Here is a 26,490-nt window from a genome sequence, read left to right as displayed (position 1 = left end):
ATCTTTATGCTATGTAATACTTTATGTAATCAATTCTTAGAATTCAATAGAATTCTTATACTATTTTTATACTGGGATGGCTTGGGGTGTCTCTGGGAAATCATATGCCACATTGTCCACCAGTACCAATTTCAATGTGCTTCACAAATAGAACTTCACTTATAAAAAAAAAAAAAACTAAGACCCCCAATAGGACAAGCAAATAAGACACCAAAACTGTATTTGCTATACTGAATGCTAATGCAGTAAGTGTGATAGATCATGCTTGACGTGCACATCTGCTTACCCATGGCCCGCAGGAATTCCTCATACAGTTCAAAGGTCATCAGAGGATTTGGCAAGTCACGTAACCACTGCTTGAAAACGCTGCCAATGACATTAATATTATAGTCGTCCAGATTCATGCCATTTACATCTGAGGGCAGAAAATAACAGATGTCAAACTATATATATATATATATATATATATACTAAGGAGTTATGTATACACAAAAATAATTCTTACGAGTAAAGTATCTTTGAAGTATATTCCCATTCATATTTTCATTTTTAGCACACCTGGGTTAGGGTTAGGAGCATGAAATTTTCCAGCCATGACGTCCTGTTCCACAGGATTATAAATATGAGGAACACAAAGGCCAAATCCCCCTCATCTATCACAAGGAGTAAAACCAAAGAATATAGTTCTGGTGTGCAGAAGATTGTTGAGCTTCACAAAATAGAAAGTGGCTGTAAGAAAATAGCTAAAGCATTGAACATCCCCATTTCCAACATCAGGGGAATAATTAAGAAGTTCCAATCAACTAAAGATGTTACAAATCTGCCTGGAAAAGGATGTGTCTATATCGTCCTAATGCACGGTGAGGAGGAGAGTTAAAAGAGCTTTTTGGCAGCAAAGCCACCAGATGGGTTTGGTGTAAACAGGGATAAAAAGTACCCCATGCCCATGTTTAAATATAATGCTGGATCTTTAATGTTGTGGGCCTATTTTTCTGCTGGAGGTCCTGGACATCTTGTTCAGATATATGGCATCATGGTTCCTATCAAATACCAACAGATAAAAAATCTAAACCTGACGGCCTGTTAGGAATCTTATAATGGTTGGATCTTCCATCAGGACAATGATCCAAAACAAACATCAAAATCAACACAAAAATGTGTCACTGAGCATAAAATGAAGCTTCTGCCATGGCCATCCCAGTTCCCTGACCTGAACCCTATAGAAAATGAGTGGGGTGAAGTGAAGAGAAGAAGCACCAACATGGAGCTGTGAATCTGAAGGATCTGGAGAGATTCTGTATGAAGGAATGGTCTCTGATCTCTTGTCAAGTGTTCTCCAAACTCATCAGGCATTATAGGAGAAAACTCAGAGCTGTTATCTTGGGAAAAGGACGCTGCAATTGGGTGCCAATAATTGTGGCCAACGTGAACTAGAGAAAAAACCTAGTTCACCTTTGCTCATATTTACCAAGGGTGCCGATATTAGTGGAGGGCACTGTAGTTAATATATTGCTATAGATTAGATAGTTAGTAATATACAATGGCCAATATATCAAAATATTGTGTTCCACTAAAATATTTTAAACATCCTTAAAATCAGATGCATTTACTTGTGAAGAAAAAATTGTAAGATATTAATAGATGTTTATAGAGAATGTAACTTTAGTTTATTATAACTTAAGTTTATTAGTACAGTACTCTATGACCTGAGCTGGATGTGAGGAAAACATCCCAGATGTGCAATGCTGGAAAGGCTCTAGAAACAGTTTGAAAACCCCTGGTTTAAAGCATAAAACTTCAGTTTCTTGTAGCCAGGAATCATTAGGGCTTTTCACACTTGAAATAGTTAACCCTGGGTCATTCTAAACCCTGGGTAAATGGAATCCGGAGTGAGCTGTCTTCACATTTCACACATAATCTACCTAGGGTTAGCGGTTAATCCTGGGTATTCATAAGATGACGCTTCACACTGTACATTCCTAAAGCCCAGGTTAACATTCTATTTGTGGTGTCAGTGTCACTGAATGGATGAACACAGCACACAATCTGTACATAAAGGCTCTAGCATTGCGCATCCTCATATTATGAATTGTCGACTGTACTATCAAGGTTTCCTGTATTGACTTTTTGAACTATAAAGGTAAGAATGAAATGTTCTCTTCTTTGCTCCAATTCATGTGTTTCCATCATCATTTCACATTTTTTCCAAAAGCAGGGTTTAGAACAGGGGTGCCCAAACTCGGTCCTGGAGGGCCGGTGTCCTGCAGTGTTTAGCTCCAACCCTAATCAAACACACCTGAAGCAGCTAATCAGGGTCTTACTTGGCATACTAGAAACTTCCAGGCAGGTGTGTTGAGGCAAGCTGGAGCTATACTCTGCAGGACACCGGTCCTCCAGGACCGAGTTTGGGCACCCCTGGTTTAGAACAACGATAACCTGGGGTAAAAAACGCAGTGTGAAAAGCCCTATTGTGTTCTTGTGTGTCATACCCGTGTCCAGACCCTGCTTCAACTCCTTAATCTTATTGGTGGATCCAGATTTCCTGTAGATCCCCTCTGTGTACAGGCCATGCATCTCAATGTAATTGATAAGTTTCTCGACGACTAAAGGCACCGCTCGCTCATCGTTGGTCAGACGGGACAATTCCACACCAAACTGCCTTGACGAAAGTTCAGGGTCATACTGCACATGGAAAGAAAGAAACATGCTGTAAGTGCCAGCATCCTTTATTACAGCCCAAATCACATGAACGCACTTAGCAGAGAAAAATTCCTTACCTTCTTGCTGCATTTGGTGGTCATCTTCTGACAGCACTTTCTGTGACACGCATAGCGGCACACTACACAAGACACAGACATCTCATTCATTCTCATTTTCAACAGCGGTACATACGGCACAGATTTAGCACCACCACCTAAAATAAACTCAATTCAAGTCAACATTCTTCTCACTGTATCATGGCAGAAAACATCCTGCTCTACAAAGCTAAACTGTTCTCTGTTCGAGCCGAGAGGCCACAGGCTTGATGGTAAACAATCTGATTATGTTGAATTGAGTTCAGGGTCATTTTGAAGCAGATACTGTTGACATGAAACTCACGTTTGCAGACACAGGCCTTGTCCATCATCCAGATGAGGGAGGAGCAGTACTCGCAGTAGGTGGGAATACTGTATTGAGTTGACTTGAATATGTGGCCATTGTGCTCCTCCACCTGAAACAAAGTCAGAGTGTCAGTTGATTTCCATGAAAAACGGAAATGCTAATTCAGTTTATGACACCTCTGTCTGTGATTCCACTCACTATATCAGTATCCTTTTTCCTTCTTTTCTTGCGGTCTGGTTTGGGTGCCTTTGGGAGGGGAAAAAAGCTATGAAAATAGATTCATAAAACACACTCTTTCTCTCTCTCTATATTAATACATGTATAAATATACAGTCATATAGAATGTAATACATAATCTTACATTATTATTTAAATTTATGGAACAATAAATAAAATAATATTTGACCACTGGACTGCTTTGAGATATTCAGCAAAATATTTATTACATATTATGCTGTTATGAGGAACTGAACACATCAAACTATGCATTAAATGATTTAAAAGCATATTTCAGCAAATTTTAAATAAGATAATCTTTTATAATCTACATTAATCTATCTATTTATCTATCTTAAACTCTATTAAAAAAAAAAAAAATTTTTTTTTTAATATAGCCATATATTAAAAATCGAATTCAAATCGAATTCTCTTTAGAGAGAGAACTATTATGCCTTACCTGGCATATTATTTTAAAAAATATTTTCTAATTCACTTTTATACATTTTATTTAAATATTACATTTATCTCATTTTTATTTCAGACCCATGTCCCAAAATTTACCCGCCATCCTGTTCCACCCTATTATTTTCTGCAAGCCCTATTTTGTATATCCTGTTCATGAAGAGTGCCATTGACTGTGTTAACACTGTACCCTGCTCATGCTGCTGTCCTGAGGTTTGTGCTCTGTCATGAACTCATCCAGGAAGACTTTGAAGGTGTTGACCCAAACTTTCACCGGTGACTCGCTCCAGTCCCTCTGCTCCTGACGCATATTTTTCTCCAGGATTTGTTCAAAGAGGGCGTAGAGATCCTTGTAACGAATGCTCTTCCCATCGTCCATCTGCACACAGAGCAAAAACAATATATCTGTTTCTGACATAATGTTCTAACCAGGCACAATGTGACAGCAAGCAATACATCACATCCCTTAAGGGACATTCACACTCACTTGCTTTTGCAAAGATAAAATAACCAAATGTCATATGTTTTCAATCAATGCAATATGAATAATTTTGGGGTGATAACAGTAAAACAAATGCTTTATTAAGGTACTTACAGCTAAAGCTGTTGAGTATGAGTTGAAGATATTCAAGCGGAACTCCTTTAGGGCCTTTTTGAAGACAACATCCACCATCGTGTCTTTCTTACCATCTTCTGTGTCCAAATCAGTAATCTGTAAGATTAAAACAAGGTTATGAGGACAACGCCTCATCAATAAGTAAATGCAAATTCAAGTAGAAAACAGTCATCACCTTCTTCATGAGGAAGTCATTCATGCTCCTGTAGTCATTAGCACATGTGAGTATCTGCAGGGCATCGTTCTGCCACTGGACGGGCTCTAGAGCCACACTGCTGATCTTCACACTTCGTCTGCGCTTCACTTTAGGGGACGGGTCTTTATTCTCTTTAAACTCCCTCTGTAACGTTAGGTCTGGGCTTCGAGGTGGGGACAGGCGCTCTACCCCTGAATAAACAGAATGGCAGTGCTTTCATGACCAAAAGAGTTCTTCAAAACTCAATATACTTGAAACATTTTAATGAAGCTGTTTTTCTGACGACTCACCCTCTTCCATTAGAATTGCCGTTTCAGCATAGTCTCCTTCCAAAGTATCACTGCCACACAGCAGCCGCTCTCGCGAGGTTTTCTTCTCTGCATGCCTTGCCTTTCCCCAAAACCGCATTTTACCACGAACCCTACCGACAATACACGTTGACAAGGACAGCAATAGTTTAATGAAATAGAGTATCCAAATACTTAATTTTATTTCATTTACTTCATGTTTCAGCCCCTTCTTTTTTTTTTTTTGCTTGCTTAGACACAATAATTCTATGTGTGAAAAACCAGCAGTGATGAGCGTACTAATTCTAGGGTGCTTTGCCCCAAACAGTTGGGGCATTCTGCAATATCTGTTTCATGGGGAGGGGGGGAGGAATCAATACGTTTTGGAACAATATGAGAATGATTAAATTAAGATTAAAATGAACATCTAATGAAAATATTTTAATCTTGAATTTCAGATAACTGTTCAAAACTAATTCACAACTAACTGTTCGTGAAAAAACAAGCACCTTCCATCTCCATGAGAGTTCTTCCTCGCATCACTTTTGCCCAGCTCTCCAGATGACATGGCTTTATACATGTTCTTCTGCTCTTCATTGGCTGTGACCGTCTGAAAGAGATCATTACATATACTAGGTAAGAGCAAAGGTCTCTGACTGCCGGTAATCGGCATGCTTTGTCTGTCAAAACTTTCTATAGCTCAATATAAGCCATTAAATGGACACTTTGCCTTTTCCTTTCACTTTGGTCACTATTTTCAGGTAGGTAGTGTCAGTTTTAAACATTTACAACAGGCACAAAGAGTAAGAACATGTGAAGAGTTCCAATGCAAAAACCTCTAAAAGCCATCTTGGTCAAAAATGAGATAACGGTACTGAGTGAATGCTCTCCACACATCGTATATGTTCATCAAGTACTTTCACTTCAAATGCTTTAAATCCCAGCCTCAACCCATTCAGAAGTACCAGTATTTACATAGAAACCTATACATAGTAGCCAGAAAGAAATGCTAATTTTAAAGAAAATCGTCAGACGTACTAATAGAGGCTTTTGCATCTGAACTCTTCATGTGTTGCTCCTTAACATAGTCTGAAAGCACTAAGTGGTTAAATCAATGTTTTCTACAACACTAATGTATTTAACCAAAGCTAGATGGGTCATTCTACAAAATGGGTACCTTTTGCATAATTTAAATAATAATGAATACAGTAACTACTTGTGTTATTTTGTATTCGAATTTTATTTGAAAATAGTTCATTTAAAAGTCCTGGCATCTAATCCCCAGTTTATGTGTCAACCCTGTTACCATAATATAAGTATCCTTCATTTCAACAAATTAAGAATTTATTTTATACTGTGGGTAAATGCAGAAATATCAGCATTAAATCTTATAATGATCTAAATCAAATAATGAGCACAAATCAATAACAGCTAAGTAAACTGAAGAACTGTTAAAGTTTTTACTTTAACCCAACATTAATCAAATTACCACTTTGATATAAAAAAGAGGCACCAGTTTCATAAAATGACCCAAATAATGACTGGATTCTACTGTACTGTTAACCAACAAGACTGGAAAGAGTGATTATTGAAAAGAGAGCTACAGAATAAGAAATGAAGAATGTGCGCCATGACAGGTCCATGGCTTTAGCCTTGGTGAATAGTTGCAGAAGAGAAGACAGAGCTAGATGTTAAAGCATGCAGTACTCTTTATCCAAGGTGGCAGTGTAGAGAGCAGAATTTCACAGTTGAAGGTCTTGGCTGTTCAGGAAGGAGCAACTTATAACTATCATAGTTGTTATGTCTAGACAAGCAGCATGGTCAGATTGTGAAGAGTGCCGTGGGTTAAACTTTATGCAAGATGCCTTTAACATCAGGAAAGAAACGTAAACTTCTGATGGAAGCCATCCATATCTGTGTGGCTGGTAGATGAACCAATGTATTGAAGAAAATAGAAGTTCTGGCTCAAGTGTGAGAGAATTTTATCTACTATATTTTGGTGCTGGTTGAAAATGGACTAAAATCAGGGCTGTCAAAGTTAACATGAAACCTCATAAGATTAATTGAAATTATATCAATAAACAACTGTAAAAAAAAAAGAAGGTTTTAATGGCTAATGCAAAATGAACAGTGCTTTTGACAAATATGTTTATAATGTACAGTAACATAGTTTTGTGTGATGTTACAGTACATCCCCACCAATAGGTGTCAGCATAACGTCCAAAGACACTAGTTTGTGTAGGTTAAATTTCATGTAGGGTGTTGGTTAGGTTATTATATTTATATCTAGCAATAGAAGTCTATGGAATGCCCCCATTTACAGTATATAGTGAAGTAAACTACTGTATGTATGTATTGAGGAAAATTCTAAATTTAAGATTAATCAGTATTTTTTCAATCTAATGACAGCCCTAATTAAAAATGCAAATGATTCTTTGCATTGTATATTTTATTTGTACAGTATTTCTATGTGGATGCAGAAAACACCTGCCATCACAGATGAGAATAGTTTTCAAAAGGTGTTTCAGCATCTGTGGTTGAAGACTATGTCCTTCAACTGGATAGGGAGTGTAGAAGCGTTTCAGGTGGTCAGTAAGGCGATCTATCAGCTTCTTCTGGAGGAGTTAGCTGTAGAGAGAGATCTTGCTGCTGGGCCTGCTTGCGCTAACACAGACCGTTAAATTACCATTTCGGAGTCACTGTGACAAGCCTCTAGTGCGCTCTCCTCTGAGTCCTGCTTGGGGAGGGGTGTGCCAGGAAACAGAGGGGTCTCATCATACTCCTCCTCCTCTGACTCCCCCTCTCCCATGGCGTTTGAACCGCGAGTCAGGAAGTCTGAACGTGTCCGTGCCATTCTGGCTTTTTTATGACCCGGTCGGCCAACCTAATCAACCAAATGATAAAACAAATGAAGATGCTCCCCCGTACGTCAAGGTCAGGTGACCCCACCAAGGCCTCATGAGGCATAAAGAGTTCAAACACAAATGTATTCAATAATAAGGGGGGAAAAAATCTTGAGGTTTGGGAAAAGCTATTTAAATCTGTCATGACCTAAAGTGTCAAATGCTACATCTCTCACCTCACTCTTAGTGGATTTGTAACCAAACAGGCTCACTTCATTCTGGACTCCAGGGGTCTTCCCTTGATTGGCTAAGTCCTTCTCCAACCTAAAACAAATTCAAGAAGTTCAAGGTTTAATTTACTCAAAAAGGAAAACGCTGCCATTATTTACTCACCTTCATGGCGATCTAAACCCATTTGAAATCCTTTCTTTAGCGTTGTGTGCAGAATAGACCAGAATTTAATGTGATTAAGCTTACTTTTAAGCTAATTTAAAGATGGCGTCTTAGGAAGTTTCAAGCTAGGTTTAATGTTAACGACAGCTTAAATTTGTCTGTTCCTCACACAAAGCTAATGTCTGACTTTAGAAGACTTGGATAATAGTGGCAAAGTCATATGGACTTTTTTAATTTTGAAGCCTGAAAGCCCCAAATATCCATAGTAAAGGACAAATTGGACATTTTATTTGCATGTTCAGCAGAAGAAAGAAAATCATACAGGTTTGGACGGTGAGTTTGAAATCATGATAATTTTCATTTTGGGATGAACTATTCAGTAACCTGGCACCCTGAGGTCAAGTTCATCACTTACTTTGAAACCTTGGCCTTCGGAGAAAAGAACATGTTTCCAGGCCTCTCGGACATGCTCATGTTGACATTCTGAGTGGACGGTTTCGTAGTTATTTTCCTTCTGGCTTCATCCCCTCTGGATTCCAGGGTCAACTTTGGTGCCCACCCTTCTGCTACATTGCGACTGTCTTTTGGTTTGTCTCTGAAAATTGAAGGAGCAGCTTCCTTTTCCGGGACCAATGGCTGGAAGCTGAGGTCAGGCTCTGGCTGAGCTATGGGAGCAGGGCCTCTGTCTGTGAAGAATCTATCTGGCTTTCCTCCTGAACCTTCTTGTCTACTCTGCTCGATCCTTTGCAGAGCTTCAACCCTCTGCTTCTCAAACACCTCCCTCTCATGTTGGGAGAAAATCTCACGTTGTTCTTTCAGGATGTGCTTCTGCTGACGGATCTGCTCCATCATCTCTTTTTCATTTTGCTGCTGCTGATGTTTCTGACGCTCTTCCTTTACCTCATTAAGCTTCTCTAGCTTTTCCAGAACATAAAGGCTTTTGCTGCTAGGCTGTGCTGGGCTTGGCGGCTCACTGGTCTGGGCGGAACTGTCTTTGACCTCCAGAGCCTTCACATCTACTTCATTTAAAAGGCTCTCCTTCTGCATACTAATAACCACAACCATAGGTCTCCGAGTGGGCTCCTTCTTGTCTTTCATTGGTTTGCTGGGGCCATCAGGGCACAGGGTGGCAGAATTCATGGTAGACTTCAAAATTAGAAAGCAGCTTTCTGATGGAGGGGAGTAGAAAGTTGGGAGCGAGTTCTGCCTTTTGGGAGGTTCAGGTTGGCCAGCTGGTTTTGACAATATATCGGGTGCTGGAGTGTCAGAGGGCAAAGTGGACTCGGGAATGTTGGAGAACACATCGTGCTTGTCAGGTACAGAAGGAGAACCAAGGTTCTCTGGTTCAGCACAGGGTGCCTTGTCTTTGAAATAGTCATCTATATTGAGTAGCTCAAAGCTGCCTTTGGAGCTCTGGCTGTCTGGAGAACCCTGAGGAGTGTGAGCGATCTCACTGACCAGCTCCATTGACCAGCGCCTTTCTTCCGAAGGAGACACACCTCCAGTGGAGCGCACCTTAAGAAGCTCCAAGCTGAATTTGGCCTGCTCCAACTCTCGCATCCGCCGGCTCTCTCTTTTGGCCCGAGTCCTCTGGTTGGGATCCTCTAGAGTCTGCGGTCTTTCGCGGATTGACTCTTCAAGTGTCGGTTGTACTGTTGCCGTACCCTCTGTCATCTCTGGCTCCATCTCTTCTGAAACATCTTCTCCAGGTGCCTCTACTGCACTGATGAGGGTCTGTCTGCTCCTGTCCTGCACCTCACAGGAGTCTTCCCATATGCTTTGATCCAAACCCATGCCTCTCAGCTTGTCCTCTTCTGGTAACAGACTGGACTTTCCATTCGGCAGCTGAGTGGTTTTTAATCTCTGTTTAAGTTCTCTACATCTGAAAATTTTGAGATAAACCCAATAAAAAAAAATTTAATTTCAGACTTTTATTTAAAGATTTTAATTAAAGACAGGATACACGGTAAAAAAAAAGAAGTCAAATTTATTTGCATAGTGCTTTTCAAAATTCACATTGCTTCTAAGCAGCTTTACAGAAAATCATGTTAATGTCTATAATAGCTTAGTATCTTCATGCCTTATAGTCACATTTCACTGATTAGAGATGGGATGATTACATTTTGTGACTATGTAAGCAATCTAGCATTTGAGATTGACTATATACAGTAGTATATATATATATATATATATATATATATATATATATAATTTTGTATATCCTGTTCATGAAGAGTGCCATTGACTGTGTTAACACTGTACCCTGCTCATGCTGCTGTCCTGAGGTTTGTGCTCTGTCATGAACTCATCCAGGAAGACTTTGAAGGTGTTGACCCAAACTTTCACCGGTGACTCGCTCCAGTCCCTCTGCTCCTGACGCATATTTTTCTCCAGGATTTGTTCAAAGAGGGCGTAGAGATCCTTGTAACGAATGCTCTTCCCATCGTCCATCTGCACACAGAGCAAAAACAATATATCTGTTTCTGACATAATGTTCTAACCAGGCACAATGTGACAGCAAGCAATACATCACATCCCTTAAGGGACATTCACACTCACTTGCTTTTGCAAAGATAAAATAACCAAATGTCATATGTTTTCAATCAATGCAATATGAATAATTTTGGGGTGATAACAGTAAAACAAATGCTTTATTAAGGTACTTACAGCTAAAGCTGTTGAGTATGAGTTGAAGATATTCAAGCGGAACTCCTTTAGGGCCTTTTTGAAGACAACATCCACCATCGTGTCTTTCTTACCATCTTCTGTGTCCAAATCAGTAATCTGTAAGATTAAAACAAGGTTATGAGGACAACGCCTCATCAATAAGTAAATGCAAATTCAAGTAGAAAACAGTCATCACCTTCTTCATGAGGAAGTCATTCATGCTCCTGTAGTCATTAGCACATGTGAGTATCTGCAGGGCATCGTTCTGCCACTGGACGGGCTCTAGAGCCACACTGCTGATCTTCACACTTCGTCTGCGCTTCACTTTAGGGGACGGGTCTTTATTCTCTTTAAACTCCCTCTGTAACGTTAGGTCTGGGCTTCGAGGTGGGGACAGGCGCTCTACCCCTGAATAAACAGAATGGCAGTGCTTTCATGACCAAAAGAGTTCTTCAAAACTCAATATACTTGAAACATTTTAATGAAGCTGTTTTTCTGACGACTCACCCTCTTCCATTAGAATTGCCGTTTCAGCATAGTCTCCTTCCAAAGTATCACTGCCACACAGCAGCCGCTCTCGCGAGGTTTTCTTCTCTGCATGCCTTGCCTTTCCCCAAAACCGCATTTTACCACGAACCCTACCGACAATACACGTTGACAAGGACAGCAATAGTTTAATGAAATAGAGTATCCAAATACTTAATTTTATTTCATTTACTTCATGTTTCAGCCCCTTCTTTTTTTTTTTTTGCTTGCTTAGACACAATAATTCTATGTGTGAAAAACCAGCAGTGATGAGCGTACTAATTCTAGGGTGCTTTGCCCCAAACAGTTGGGGCATTCTGCAATATCTGTTTCATGGGGAGGGGGGGAGGAATCAATACGTTTTGGAACAATATGAGAATGATTAAATTAAGATTAAAATGAACATCTAATGAAAATATTTTAATCTTGAATTTCAGATAACTGTTCAAAACTAATTCACAACTAACTGTTCGTGAAAAAACAAGCACCTTCCATCTCCATGAGAGTTCTTCCTCGCATCACTTTTGCCCAGCTCTCCAGATGACATGGCTTTATACATGTTCTTCTGCTCTTCATTGGCTGTGACCGTCTGAAAGAGATCATTACATATACTAGGTAAGAGCAAAGGTCTCTGACTGCCGGTAATCGGCATGCTTTGTCTGTCAAAACTTTCTATAGCTCAATATAAGCCATTAAATGGACACTTTGCCTTTTCCTTTCACTTTGGTCACTATTTTCAGGTAGGTAGTGTCAGTTTTAAACATTTACAACAGGCACAAAGAGTAAGAACATGTGAAGAGTTCCAATGCAAAAACCTCTAAAAGCCATCTTGGTCAAAAATGAGATAACGGTACTGAGTGAATGCTCTCCACACATCGTATATGTTCATCAAGTACTTTCACTTCAAATGCTTTAAATCCCAGCCTCAACCCATTCAGAAGTACCAGTATTTACATAGAAACCTATACATAGTAGCCAGAAAGAAATGCTAATTTTAAAGAAAATCGTCAGACGTACTAATAGAGGCTTTTGCATCTGAACTCTTCATGTGTTGCTCCTTAACATAGTCTGAAAGCACTAAGTGGTTAAATCAATGTTTTCTACAACACTAATGTATTTAACCAAAGCTAGATGGGTCATTCTACAAAATGGGTACCTTTTGCATAATTTAAATAATAATGAATACAGTAACTACTTGTGTTATTTTGTATTCGAATTTTATTTGAAAATAGTTCATTTAAAAGTCCTGGCATCTAATCCCCAGTTTATGTGTCAACCCTGTTACCATAATATAAGTATCCTTCATTTAAACAATTTAAGAATTTATTTTATACTGTGGGTAAATGCAGAAATATCAGCATTAAATCTTATAATGATCTAAATCAAATAATGAGCACAAATCAATAACAGCTAAGTAAACTGAAGAACTGTTAAAGTTTTTACTTGTCTAAATATTGGATATAACCCAACATTAATCAAATTACCACTTTGATATAAAAAAGAGGCACCAGTTTCATAAAATGACCCAAATAATGACTGGATTCTACTGTACTGTTAACCAACAAGACTGGAAAGAGTGATTATTGAAAAGAGAGCTACAGAATAAGAAATGAAGAATGTGCGCCATGACAGGTCCATGGCTTTAGCCTTGGTGAATAGTTGCAGAAGAGAAGACAGAGCTAGATGTTAAAGCATGCAGTACTCTTTATCCAAGGTGGCAGTGTAGAGAGCAGAATTTCACAGTTGAAGGTCTTGGCTGTTCAGGAAGGAGCAACTTATAACTATCATAGTTGTTATGTCTAGACAAGCAGCATGGTCAGATTGTGAAGAGTGCCGTGGGTTAAACTTTATGCAAGATGCCTTTAACATCAGGAAAGAAACGTAAACTTCTGATGGAAGCCATCCATATCTGTGTGGCTGGTAGATGAACCAATGTATTGAAGAAAATAGAAGTTCTGGCTCAAGTGTGAGAGAATTTTATCTACTATATTTTGGTGCTGGTTGAAAATGGACTAAAATCAGGGCTGTCAAAGTTAACATGAAACCTCATAAGATTAATTGAAATTATATCAATAAACAACTGTAAAAAAAAAAAAAGGTTTTAATGGCTAATGCAAAATGAACAGTGCTTTTGACAAATATGTTTATAATGTACAGTAACATAGTTTTGTGTGATGTTACAGTACATCCCCACCAATAGGTGTCAGCATAACGTCCAAAGACACTAGTTTGTGTAGGTTAAATTTCATGTAGGGTGTTGGTTAGGTTATTATATTTATATCTAGCAATAGAAGTCTATGGAATGCCCCCATTTACAGTATATAGTGAAGTAAACTACTGTATGTATGTATTGAGGAAAATTCTAAATTTAAGATTAATCAGTATTTTTTCAATCTAATGACAGCCCTAATTAAAAATGCAAATGATTCTTTGCATTGTATATTTTATTTGTACAGTATTTCTATGTGGATGCAGAAAACACCTGCCATCACAGATGAGAATAGTTTTCAAAAGGTGTTTCAGCATCTGTGGTTGAAGACTATGTCCTTCAACTGGATAGGGAGTGTAGAAGCGTTTCAGGTGGTCAGTAAGGCGATCTATCAGCTTCTTCTGGAGGAGTTAGCTGTAGAGAGAGATCTTGCTGCTGGGCCTACTTGCTCTAACACAGACCGTTAAATTACCATTTCGGAGTCACTGTGACAAGCCTCTAGTGCGCTCTCCTCTGAGTCCTGCTTGGGGAGGGGTGTGCCAGGAAACAGAGGGGTCTCATCATACTCCTCCTCCTCTGACTCCCCCTCTCCCATGGCGTTTGAACCGCGAGTCAGGAAGTCTGAACGTGTCCGTGCCATTCGAGCTTTTTTATGACCCGGTCGGCCAACCTAATCAACCAAATGATAAAACAAATGAAGATGGCTCCCCTGTACGTCAAGGTCAGATGACCCCACCAAGGCCTCATGAGGCATAAAGAGTTCAAACACAAATGTATTCAATAATAAGGGAGGAAAAAATCTTGAGGTTTGGGAAAAGCTATTTAAATCTGTCATGACCTAAAGTGTCAAATGCTACATCTCTCACCTCACTCTTAGTGGATTTGTAACCAAACAGGCTCACTTCATTCTGGACTCCAGGGGTCTTCCCTTGATTGGCTAAGTCCTTCTCCAACCTAAAACAAATTCAAGAAGTTCAAGGTTTAATTTACTCAAAAAGGAAAACGCTGCCATTATTTACTCACCTTCATGGTGATCTAAACCCATTTGAAATCCTTTCTTTAGCGTTGTGTGCAGAATAGACCAGAATTTAATGTGATTAAGCTTACTTTTAAGCTAATTTAAAGATGGCGTCTTAGGAAGTTTCAAGCTAGGTTTAATGTTAACGACAGCTTAAATTTGTCTGTTCCTCACACAAAGCTAATGTCTGACTTTAGAAGACTTGGATAATAGTGGCAAAGTCATATGGACTTTTTTAATTTTGAAGCCTGAAAGCCCCAAATATCCATAGTAAAGGACAAATTGGACATTTTATTTGCATGTTCAGCAGAAGAAAGAAAATCATACAGGTTTGGACGGTGAGTTTGAAATCATGATAATTTTCATTTTGGGATGAACTATTCAGTAACCTGGCACCCTGAGGTCAAGTTCATCACTTACTTTGAAACCTTGGCCTTCGGAGAAAAGAACATGTTTCCAGGCCTCTCGGACATGCTCATGTTGACATTCTGAGTGGACGGTTTCGTAGTTATTTTCCTTCTGGCTTCATCCCCTCTGGATTCCAGGGTCAACTTTGGTGCCCACCCTTCTGCTACATTGCGACTGTCTTTTGGTTTGTCTCTGAAAATTGAAGGAGCAGCTTCCTTTTCCGGGACCAATGGCTGGAAGCTGAGGTCAGGCTCTGGCTGAGCTATGGGAGCAGGGCCTCTGTCTGTGAAGAATCTATCTGGCTTTCCTCCTGAACCTTCTTGTCTACTCTGCTCGATCCTTTGCAGAGCTTCAACCCTCTGCTTCTCAAACACCTCCCTCTCATGTTGGGAGAAAATCTCACGTTGTTCTTTCAGGATGTGCTTCTGCTGACGGATCTGCTCCATCATCTCTTTTTCATTTTGCTGCTGCTGATGTTTCTGACGCTCTTCCTTTACCTCATTAAGCTTCTCTAGCTTTTCCAGAACATAAAGGCTTTTGCTGCTAGGCTGTGCTGGGCTTGGCGGCTCACTGGTCTGGGCGGAACTGTCTTTGACCTCCAGAGCCTTCACATCTACTTCATTTAAAAGGCTCTCCTTCTGCATACTAATAACCACAACCATAGGTCTCCGAGTGGGCTCCTTCTTGTCTTTCATTGGTTTGCTGGGGCCATCAGGGCACAGGGTGGCAGAATTCATGGTAGACTTCAAAATTAGAAAGCAGCTTTCTGATGGAGGGGAGTAGAAAGTTGGGAGCGAGTTCTGCCTTTTGGGAGGTTCAGGTTGGCCAGCTGGTTTTGACAATATATCGGGTGCTGGAGTGTCAGAGGGCAAAGTGGACTCGGGAATGTTGGAGAACACATCGTGCTTGTCAGGTACAGAAGGAGAACCAAGGTTCTCTGGTTCAGCACAGGGTGCCTTGTCTTTGAAATAGTCATCTATATTGAGTAGCTCAAAGCTGCCTTTGGAGCTCTGGCTGTCTGGAGAACCCTGAGGAGTGTGAGCGATCTCACTGACCAGCTCCATTGACCAGCGCCTTTCTTCCGAAGGAGACACACCTCCAGTGGAGCGCACCTTAAGAAGCTCCAAGCTGAATTTGGCCTGCTCCAACTCTCGCATCCGCCGGCTCTCTCTTTTGGCCCGAGTCCTCTGGTTGGGATCCTCTAGAGTCTGCGGTCTTTCGCGGATTGACTCTTCAAGTGTCGGTTGTACTGTTGCCGTACCCTCTGTCATCTCTGGCTCCATCTCTTCTGAAACATCTTCTCCAGGTGCCTCTACTGCACTGATGAGGGTCTGTCTGCTCCTGTCCTGCACCTCACAGGAGTCTTCCCATATGCTTTGATCCAAACCCATGCCTCTCAGCTTGTCCTCTTCTGGTAACAGACTGGACTTTCCATTCGGCAGCTGAGTGGTTTTTAATCTCTGTTTAAGTTCTCTACATCTGAAAATTTTGAGATAAACCCAATAAAAAAAAATTTAATTTCAGACTTTTATTTAAAGATTTTAATTAAAGACAGGATACACGGTAAAAAAAAAGAAGTCAAATTTATTTGCATAGTGCTTTTCAAAATTCACATTGCTTCTAAGCAGCTTTACAGAAAATCATGTTAATGTCTATAATAGCTTAGTATCTTCATGCCTTATAGTCACATTTCACTGATTAGAGATGGGATGATTACATTTTGTGACTATGTAAGCAATCTAGCATTTGAGATTGACTATATACAGTAGTATATATATATATATATATATATATATATATATATATATATATATACAGTATATCACATTACTGTATATATGCGGGTAAAGTTGGATGTACTCTATTTCCAACTTTATATAAAGAGCTGTGCAATAATATAGTTTACATTGTTGCAATGACATAAACTATCACATAGCCGAGATTTGATATACTATATAGTATATGTTGTTTTATGTGAGTGTACTGTATGGCAATAAATGTACTATACAGTATATCCAACTTTTAATATATCACTGAACGATAATATTGTTTATTTTTATTGGCTACATCATCGCAAAATGTAAAGTACCAATAAAACAACAAGAAAGGTTAGTAAACAACCTTTTAATTAGCAAACAACTTAGCACTTTGAAACAATTCCTAACTTTCTCAAACAGTTCTCTTAACTTTGAGTTCTTATGCAATTCCAGTGTTAAACCAACCAGATTTGTGCTTGGCAGACCTCCACTAAGAAGTCTGTATAAAAAGGATAAGACTTGATTGGTGTAACCCAGACCATAATAGAGTTCTGCCTGTGTTATTAGGCCATTTATTTTAACAGAGCAACCCTCTTTAGAAAGGATTGCATCATACCTCTGCCTCGCCAAATAGCCTCTACCCGCTGCTTGCAGGCGGATGGTGATATCCCGCTGCCGGAGATAGAGCTCTCTGGCCCTGTGTCTTCTCCATACAGTCTGGATCCGGCGGGCCGCCCGCCCCCGCCAATACAGCCTCCAATTTCTCTGGATCACCACGGCTGCCTCCCTCCACAGCAAGAGTCTATGCCTATCTTTAAAGCCTCTCCAGGCCGACTGGATACAAACCGCTGCCCCCTGCTGGACATACTCAAGCCTGCTGTCCCTCTGTAAAGACTGACACCTCCTCCACCAGTTCTACATGAGACAACACAACACAGTGTGGATTCAATTAAAGATTTACTCCAAACTATTTGGTGTAAAAACTTAAGTTTTAGAATAGCTTTTAAAGACAGGAATATACTTTTCACATGTACAAAACAACCTTATTAGACAATTACAAAATACTAAATAGTAATCTTACTAAAATTATTACTTGCATCAAAACATTAGGTAATGCCAAGATGTAAATATAAATCTTTATAATATATAAAAAAGGACTAAGTCATAGACTTACAATACATAACTGCAATCAGTCTATCCACATTGTTTGAGTGTTTGACGGAACAAATAATTCACCTTTAGAGTTAGAGTAAAATTATTTATTTAATACTAAATCCTTTATTTCTGTAAGTACTTCCACTGTTTACATGTCAAAATTGTAACTCAAATACCAAAGACAGGGTTCCCACACCTTCTGCCCAATGAACTTGGGTTTTCAGTCATTCAAGATGGATACTGGATAATGATTTTTTTTAAACATTAAATAAAATCAATAAAAAGCACAGATGTTTAAAACAGAACAATCCGATTCAATATTTTCACTGAAACTAAACAGAAATTTCAGAGGTACCTGTATTTGGCAAGCAGACTGTCTCATTCTGAGGAAGTTCCTTCTCTCTAGAAGAGCTCTGAAACGTCTCTGAAGATTAATGATTCTGCGCAGCACCTCCTGATGGAGCAGGTCTTGCAGCCGCTGACGCTCTGCTTCACGGAGGAACACCTGCCATACACACGAATGTCAAAGAGACATGTCACATGCATGCAATACTGTACATTTCCAAAAAAGCTAACCATGAATGGACAGTATGTGTCATCCCAAAGGCATCAGAAAAAGTTATACGCTAGGAATTGAATTAAGTCCCATCACTGGCAGAGGCTGAGGGTTGATCATACCATGGTACGGCCCATTTGGAACCCTTCAGGAGTGAGATCCACCTGGTGCAGGTACCGTCTGATAGCTTCCTGGCTGGCCTGGTTGGTACCCTCTGGTAACAGTACATGGAAGTGTCGAACAAAATCCTGGAGAGGACACAGAGACTTTATACCACACCACCATAGTGAATCTTTTTTCTTGATGGCACACACACAAAAGTCATTCACTTTATGAAGTGTCCAGGAAGTGACATTTCTCATTGAGGCCTTAAAATTGGGCAGATTTCAGAACACTAACATCACTGAGAAGATATGCCTTATTGAAGTCTCCGTCAATGCAGCCCACTAGGGGTGGACAGTCTGGGAGGCAGATGCCGTTGTGTATGCAATTATTCCTGGCCACTTTTATTGCAGACTATAGAGAGCCTCTGTGAAGTCAGCTAACTACACCAGCTTCATATCTTACAGGAATTACTGGGGGCGAAAACACTTAAGTTTCATAAAAAAGACACATGAACACTCATTGACATGATGGAGAGCTTAATAAAAAGTAAGTCAGCGTGCTAGAGTGTTCTGAGTGGTTGTTAGCACATTGCTAATGTTTGCTATCTCTGTAATGATAGGTGTTGGCTTACTGGCCTGTGTCAAAAGAGCCAATCCCAAGTCTCTATGATAATTTGAGGCAGTATTACAGAAAATTCCTATCTTAATTCTTGACATTGTAGAAGTAAAAGTGTGGCTTAAGGGCCCATGTATTTTTGTGTTCATATGTTCAAATGAAGTAATGGATGCAAAAGTATGCATACCCCTCAAGTCCCACATTCATTACAAAGGCCATTTTACACGGTCCCCAATATAAGCAACAGTAATAGCGAGGCTTGCCTTAGGAAACACTATTAATTATTGACAAGAGAGCTGACGATTTGTCACTTATTAGGGATTCACAGTGTGTAAACAAATCTATCTGTATCATCTACATGATGCTATTTGTCTGGGCTGAATTCATAAAAAAAGTGTCCAAAACAACAGAACCATCCTCAGACAGCCACACCCAAGAAAGGAAGTGAATAACTGGAAACACTGACTTCAGCTTTGGAAGATGAGGATAGAATCAGAAATTGCACCGACCCATGTACAATATCATTTAAAGTTTTGGGGTCAGTAAGATCTTTTATTTTTGTATTTTATTGATTTATTATTTTAAGAAATTAATAATTGTATTGATAAAGGATGCATAAAATTTATCAAAAGAGCACCAAATCAGCATATTAGAATGATTTCTGAAGGATTATGTGACACCGAAGACTGGAGTAATGATGCTGAAAATTCAGCTTTGCATCACAGGAATAATTTACATTTTAAAATTCAAATTTAATTTAATATTCAAATAGAAAACATTTTTGAATAATATTACTGCTTTTACTGTATTCTTAATTAAGCATAAGGGACTTCTTTGAAAGCTATATACTATATGCGTGCATTAGTCTCACCTGAAAAGTGTACTTGATACTGTAGCCAGATTGTCGGATACGCACGGTTTCCAGCATGCCTGTGTAGCGAAGCTGTCTCAGCACCAGGGCATCATTAAAACGCAGAGGAAGCTGAAAAGCAACAGGGATTTATGTCAAAAAGTAAACATAGAAAGGTCTATAATCTATAAACGACATACTATACAGTATGAGTGAAATAAATATGAAACATTCACATGGACTCACACACCTTCTCTGCATTTGATCGTATGCACTTCACAAAGTACGGCTCCGACTGACCAAGCGTCTCCATCAGTTTGTTGAGAGAGGTCTTAAATTAAGTAAAATACCACAAATAAATTAAGCAAGATGGTAGACACAAGCTGTATGTTGTCTGCATTACTTTAACTGGCTGAATAACACATTGAGCTATAGTGCTCATGAAGACAGCACAAGTTCAAATTTGGCTCGCAACATTTCGCTATCTCATCCCAGTCTCTTTTAGTCTCATCATTTTCTCGTTTCTTGACTAAGTGAATCTCACAAAACCTGTCGAGAACATTTCACTCCAAAAAACAATTCATATTCAAAAGAAATACAAATATACATTCTAAATTAAGACAATAATGTCTATTCTAGAAATTTTACATATCATTTCCAATATTTTAAATATCATAGCGTAATATGACACAGATATACCATTCCAAAGTAGGCAAAACATTTACATATAGCATCCGATATGCTAATGTTCAAGATCTTTGAAAAGCCTTTGTTGTGTGTATTTCCATGTCTGCATCTCTCCATACAGAGGGAAAACGGCTATTTTGGTGGTCAGGAATTCACTCTCCCTTCCTAAAGTGAGAGCCACACAGAACAGGATGTGGGAAGTGAGGTCATCCACACATTTGTGCAGGCCTGCTGCCAGACGCCCCAGAACTGCAGAGCGGGTGAATGTTTACAGCTCTCTGTCTCAATCTGAGACACTAGAGGGAAATGTAATTCTTAGCCAGCAGAGTGAAATGTCATACAATGCTGCATTTTTACTGCACAACTACACGCACTTTTATGTCTCACGGGAATTTTTAAAACGGATTTCAATTTCAATTAAATTTAATTGCATTTAATTTTGAAGTCCACAGGACCACAAATGTAAAACCCACAACAGAGCTGATAACAATAACACACAGTAATATGCAGGGGATCAGCTAATTCAATAGACTGTAATGCTCATGAGCTCAAGCTCTGAGTAGGTAAGGACATCCTGTCAAATACATGAACTTTAACCAGCAGTTTTTTTTTTAGTAAAGCCAAAACAAAGGAGCTTGGGAACGACAGAGAAAATAAAAGTGTTATTGTATCAAACACAGACATGATGTCATTAATTTGGGCTTTTACTAGAGCTTATAAAACAGAGCTGTACACGGTGGAATTTACACCACACTTACACAACATAGACATGATTCAGAATACTCTTAAGAAAGAAAGAGTGAAAGAGAGTGAGATCTGACCTGAAACTGGGCACTGATACTTGGGGGTTTCTTTTTCTTGTGCAGGTGCAGCAGGGACTTTGTTATGCGGTCTTGTAACGTCAGGTTACTAAGGTACTTCAGAGACTTTACATCCAGCAAGTGCTGCAGAAACAGACACACAGTCAGTCAGTCAGTCACAAGCTTACAGAGACCAATTAAAGGGATAGTTTACCCAAAAATATGAGTTCTATCAGCATTTACAGAACCTCAAGTCGTTATAAAACCACATGAACTTCCATGGAACACAAAAAGAGAAGTCAATTCTGTATATGGCAATCACAGCTATAAAAATATCTCAGCGTATCCTAAAAAATGTCACATAAATGTCTATAAAAACAGACAATAAAAGGACAAAAAATAACTTGTATGCATTATTCCAAGTATTCTGAAGCCATATGATAGCTCTGAGTGAAGGAAAACTAAATAACTTGCCTTCTGCATTGGTTATCAGATCTCATTAGCACTTTTGGACACTCAACACAACACCATAAACTTGTTGACACTTTGCTAAATATCTCTGTATGTGTTTCACAAGAACCAAACCAAACCACAAAAAAAAGACAAAAACACCAGTGTTTTGACTACATGATGTAGATCATAACAGACTTGTCATTGTGTGAATATCATTTAAAAAAAGAAATCGATAAAAAAAAAGTATGTTATGGGATTCGCACCTTAGGAAGACTGGGCTTCATTTTATAGTTTTTATTTCTCCAGACAAAAACACCAGTGTTTTGACTACATGATGTAGATCATAACAGACTTGTCATTGTGTGAATATCATTTAAAAAAAGAAATCGATAAAAAAAAAAAAAAGTATGTTATGGGATTCGCACCTTAGGAAGACTGGGCTTCATTTTATAGTTTTTATTTCTCCTGAAAAACAAGCATAAATAATAGTGGTTATGCTATTCCAGTAGCATGTTGAATTTGATGACAATACAAGTAGAGCTGTGTAGCACAGAGAGGCAGAATCTCACATAAGAATGCCATGGGCTCGCTCCAGGAGTTTACTGCTGGTGGAGTTGACGAAGATGCCGTCCTCTTCATTGACGGATCCAGGGGAGGACAGACGGTTTTGTCTCCCAGCACGCCCATTCCATCCCTCTCTGAAAGGGACAGCAAAAACATAAATATTAAACACACAACTCACATCTCTAACTAAAAAAAAAAAAACCTTGGTTACTATAAACCATGGTAACCACAAATTAACTATATGGTTTTGCTACACTAACCATAGTTTAACCAGTAATTGTAGTAAAACTGTCATTATACAAAGGAAATCAATATGCAAAAAAAAAGCATGGTTACCACACTTTTACTATAATAAAAGCATGATTAATTTTCGTAAGGGAAGTTACTGTTTGCATGCTCTTGACTTGTTCAAGTGCATCACCTAATGGTGGAAGCCACAAAACACATACACACAAATAGGCTATCAGAAATTCATTAATCATAATGGCCCTTAATGATCCTTGAGGCTTTGCGCTGTGTTTTGTTAGATTATTTTGCAGCCATTTCACTCATGTGTTATGAAAAGAACAAACACGATAAACATGGTAGATGAATGAAGTAGAAGTTTTGTAAAAAAAAAACAAAAAAAAACATACAAATATCAGTGGGATTCCTGGAAAATGATACATAACAGTTCAATTAATTCTGTAGGGATTTTTCTGGTCTTGAATGACAAGAATTGATAGCATTCATTGTAACAAAAGATCGTTTACTGTACTCTACAAGAATGGTGCCGCGTTTTGTGCCAGCCTTGCTGAAATACAGCTCAGTCAATTTAAAAAGGTTGCCAACGTTTACTTAACTGTGGACTAGCTTTGACTGCTGATTTGAATGGCGATGCTTCCCGTTTTACGTGTCAGTTGATGGCCTTTCATTTTTAACCAGAAATGTGCTTTTCTGACTGCTTTTCTGATGTTCACTGAAGTTTTCCATGTCTGTTTCTCGTGTCATTTGAAATCGGTTCCGTTTTGAATCTTTGTTACCAAAGTCGAGACGCATTTCACTCATGTGTTATGAAAAGAACAAACACGATAAACATGGTAGATGAATGAAGATGAATGAATTTTTGAATGAATGAATTTTTGTAAAAAAAACAAAAAAAACATACAAATATCAGTGGGATTCCTGGAAAATGATACATAACAGTTCAATTAATTCTGTAGGGATTTTTCTGGTCTTGAATGACAAGAATTGATAGCATTCATTGTAACAAAAATTTGTTTACTGTACTCTACGAGAATGGTGCCGCGTTTTGTGCCAGCCTTGCTGAAATACAGCTCAGTCAATTTAAAGAGGTTGCCAACGTTTACTTAACTGTGGACTAGCTTTGACTGCTGATTTGAATGGCGATGCTTCCCATTTTACGTGTCAGTTGATGGCCTTTCATTTTTAACCAGAAATGTGCTTTTCTGACTGCTTTTCTGATGTTCACTGAAGTTTTCCATGTCTGTTTCTCGTGTCATTTGAAATCGGTTCCGTTTTGAATCTTTGTTACCAAAGTCGAGACACGTGAAGACAAAATAAACGATCAGTTGTGGGACTATATTCTGTCATAAATCGCATACCATTCATTCCTGAACTTTCAACCGTCGGTTACTGGAAATGAAATTACTGGTTGATATGTCCCAATCTCAATAAAGTTTACACACGCTTTTGGGCTGTGAACTAGATCTCGCTCAGAACGTGCGCTGTCTGTGGAAGTTTGGCCAGGACTGGTTCCAAAATTAAATCAATGAGGGTGCTCTCACATATATTTTTTCTCCCGTTCATTTCTATGGTTATCACTGTGTAAATCCCTGCTATTTCGAGAGTGAATCCAGCATAAATATGCGGATGTCATTCCCGAAACCTTGCAGGGGAGACTACCCTTATTTAGATTAAAACAGCCTTTTCTAGGACACCAATAAGACTGGAATCTTCAGTAGTTAATTTTTTGACTAAACCACAATTTATTTTTTATGTATAAAACTCATTGGGAAAAATCTGTCAAATTAACCAAACATTAAAAAATTAAAACATAAAAAAAAAAACAAAGCCGAAATTTTATGGCGATATTCTGTGTACAGGAGGTCACTGGAGCATGTGGTCTTGGACTGTGGAGAGCATTTACTCATCAGCCTAGGGCCTGTCCTCCAAATGAGCAAATACCTCCAAACTTACATCACACAGGAAGCAGCTGCTGTTTCCTAGTGTTTAATGGTCACTTAGTAACCCAAAAAGTGTGTGGGGTTGCAAAACAGATTAGGGGGACTTTACAGTGCAACAAAAGAGCTGTTGTGAGCTCGGCTCTTGCCACTTGTTGTGGATATCAGGACTAATCTCAGTGCCATGCAGTCATTAACAAAGCATGAAGCCGGGAAAGCCGTGGGTCGTCCTCTGGTTATCTGTGGAGCCACAGCTCTAATTCTACACCCACACAGACAACTTAACAAGCCGTGTGAGTACTGACCAGGGGCCCGTCGTATACGCTTCATTTCCCACTCCGAAAAAAAACAAGTGTCAGGAAACTACAGAGGGGATTTTAGAAACTCGGCTACTGATGGTATAAACAAATGATACTCAGGTTCTCCGGGAAAATATAATCAGAGCACTAGCACAATGTTATCATAGTGCTATATCATCAGAGCACTAGTGGAATGAGATATGTCATACACACCTCCACTGGAATTATTATTATGGCAGATATAATACTGTACTGTAAAATTTGCAAGATCATATCACATCACAACTATCTTATGAAGGGGTTTTCAAAGACAAAGCTCAATATGAAGATCACAATGTGAAAGAGCTCTTTCCTTTTAATATAAAGGCATCTATATACTATGTTCATATATTCAGACCTATTTATACTGTGTGAAAAAGTATCAAGTGTGATATAATAAAGACATGTTGTTTTCTGACCCACTTTTAGAGTACTTTTAGATATATAAACCTGAAAAGAAACCATTTGAAATTAATTTGTTTCAATTTATTTGTAGAAACACATAAATTCAAACTATTTGTCACAAAATTGTATGCAAATGTATTCGTTGATCCTGTCTGTTAAAAACGACTGTCAATAGAATAAAAAAAAGAATCCACTCTAACACCACAGTTTTTTTTGCAGACGCCCTAAAACCCCTTCATAACTGCTAAATTTATTTTCAATGATATTCTGTATATTTAAATGTCAAACATTTTAGGGGCATCTGTATCTATGAGGGATACAGGACAGGATGGTGGTCATATGTGAGGTGCTCTTACCGTTGATTAAGTGCGTTGCTTCCCTGCAGATCAGTTAGTGGAGTGCGAGGATTCCTCCTGTTCACACCTGAAACGGAGCACAAAACCTGTACAACCAGACTGCTCCGACACACATGGGTAATATGGAAAATAAGTGAGAGGTTATGGACTGTGTAATGGTAGGTCTGTGTAATGGTTCCCATGAGAATAATATGATGTGATGTTGATTAATTCACTGCTGTTGATGAAATGAAACCATTCAATTAGAGGTGAATTACTTGAAACATGCTTATGTGAATCAGTTAAGTATGACACACACACACACACACAGTGTCTGGGTTCATACATCCACATACAAAAACCCCTGGAGACTCTCATTGTACCACAAGTAATGCTGGGTGATATATTGAAATGATAACATGCATGTGCTTATTTACTTGTTGGTGATTAAATTAGCACCATCATGGTGTTTTTTTTTTTAAGTCAAGTTTCCTTAAAGGAATAGCTCGCCCAATAATGAAAATCTTCACCATCAGGAAATCCAAGATATACATGAGTTTGTTTCTTCATTGGAACAGTTTATGGATTATAGATTTGTGATGGCCTAGAATCGTGTGAATTATGATGATGTTTTTATCAGCTGTTGGACTCTCATTCTGACGGCACCCATTCACTGCAAAGGATTCATTTGTGAGCAAGTGATGTAATGCTAAATTTCTCCAAATCTGTTCAGATGAAAAAA

The 26,490-nt window shown here is 38.9% G+C and overlaps 1 protein-coding gene across 1 annotated transcript in view; it reads right to left on the bottom strand.

Annotated features, from left to right (window-relative positions):
- The window catches only part of LOC107594483 (unconventional myosin-IXa-like), a 141,340-nt gene that overhangs the window by 6,512 nt on the left and 108,338 nt on the right, over nucleotides 1-26,490 (bottom strand). The window contains exons 16-37 of the mRNA XM_016284549.1: nucleotides 25,770-25,836; nucleotides 22,493-22,621; nucleotides 22,349-22,388; nucleotides 21,492-21,614; nucleotides 20,234-20,314; nucleotides 20,005-20,115; nucleotides 18,536-18,661; nucleotides 18,213-18,362; nucleotides 17,319-17,617; nucleotides 14,958-16,424; nucleotides 14,386-14,473; nucleotides 13,992-14,189; nucleotides 11,799-11,899; nucleotides 11,293-11,423; nucleotides 10,982-11,193; nucleotides 10,786-10,902; nucleotides 10,381-10,569; nucleotides 3,301-3,348; nucleotides 3,100-3,211; nucleotides 2,778-2,839; nucleotides 2,490-2,682; nucleotides 287-415 (exon numbers count right to left, since the gene is read on the bottom strand). Coding sequence (XP_016140035.1) covers nucleotides 287-415; nucleotides 2,490-2,682; nucleotides 2,778-2,839; nucleotides 3,100-3,211; nucleotides 3,301-3,348; nucleotides 10,381-10,569; nucleotides 10,786-10,902; nucleotides 10,982-11,193; nucleotides 11,293-11,423; nucleotides 11,799-11,899; nucleotides 13,992-14,189; nucleotides 14,386-14,473; nucleotides 14,958-16,424; nucleotides 17,319-17,617; nucleotides 18,213-18,362; nucleotides 18,536-18,661; nucleotides 20,005-20,115; nucleotides 20,234-20,314; nucleotides 21,492-21,614; nucleotides 22,349-22,388; nucleotides 22,493-22,621; nucleotides 25,770-25,836 — 4,173 coding nt within the window. The remainder of the gene's footprint in view (nucleotides 1-286; nucleotides 416-2,489; nucleotides 2,683-2,777; nucleotides 2,840-3,099; nucleotides 3,212-3,300; nucleotides 3,349-10,380; nucleotides 10,570-10,785; nucleotides 10,903-10,981; nucleotides 11,194-11,292; nucleotides 11,424-11,798; nucleotides 11,900-13,991; nucleotides 14,190-14,385; nucleotides 14,474-14,957; nucleotides 16,425-17,318; nucleotides 17,618-18,212; nucleotides 18,363-18,535; nucleotides 18,662-20,004; nucleotides 20,116-20,233; nucleotides 20,315-21,491; nucleotides 21,615-22,348; nucleotides 22,389-22,492; nucleotides 22,622-25,769; nucleotides 25,837-26,490) is intronic.

The sequence above is a fragment of the Sinocyclocheilus grahami genome, unplaced genomic scaffold, assembly GCF_001515645.1.
Source record: "Sinocyclocheilus grahami isolate Dianchi unplaced genomic scaffold, SAMN03320097.WGS_v1.1 scaffold184.1, whole genome shotgun sequence".
In the NCBI taxonomy this organism is placed as follows: Eukaryota; Metazoa; Chordata; class Actinopteri; order Cypriniformes; family Cyprinidae; genus Sinocyclocheilus; species Sinocyclocheilus grahami.
The sequence above is the reverse complement of the archived record's forward strand: the minus strand, read 5'-3'. Positions and strand labels throughout refer to the sequence as shown.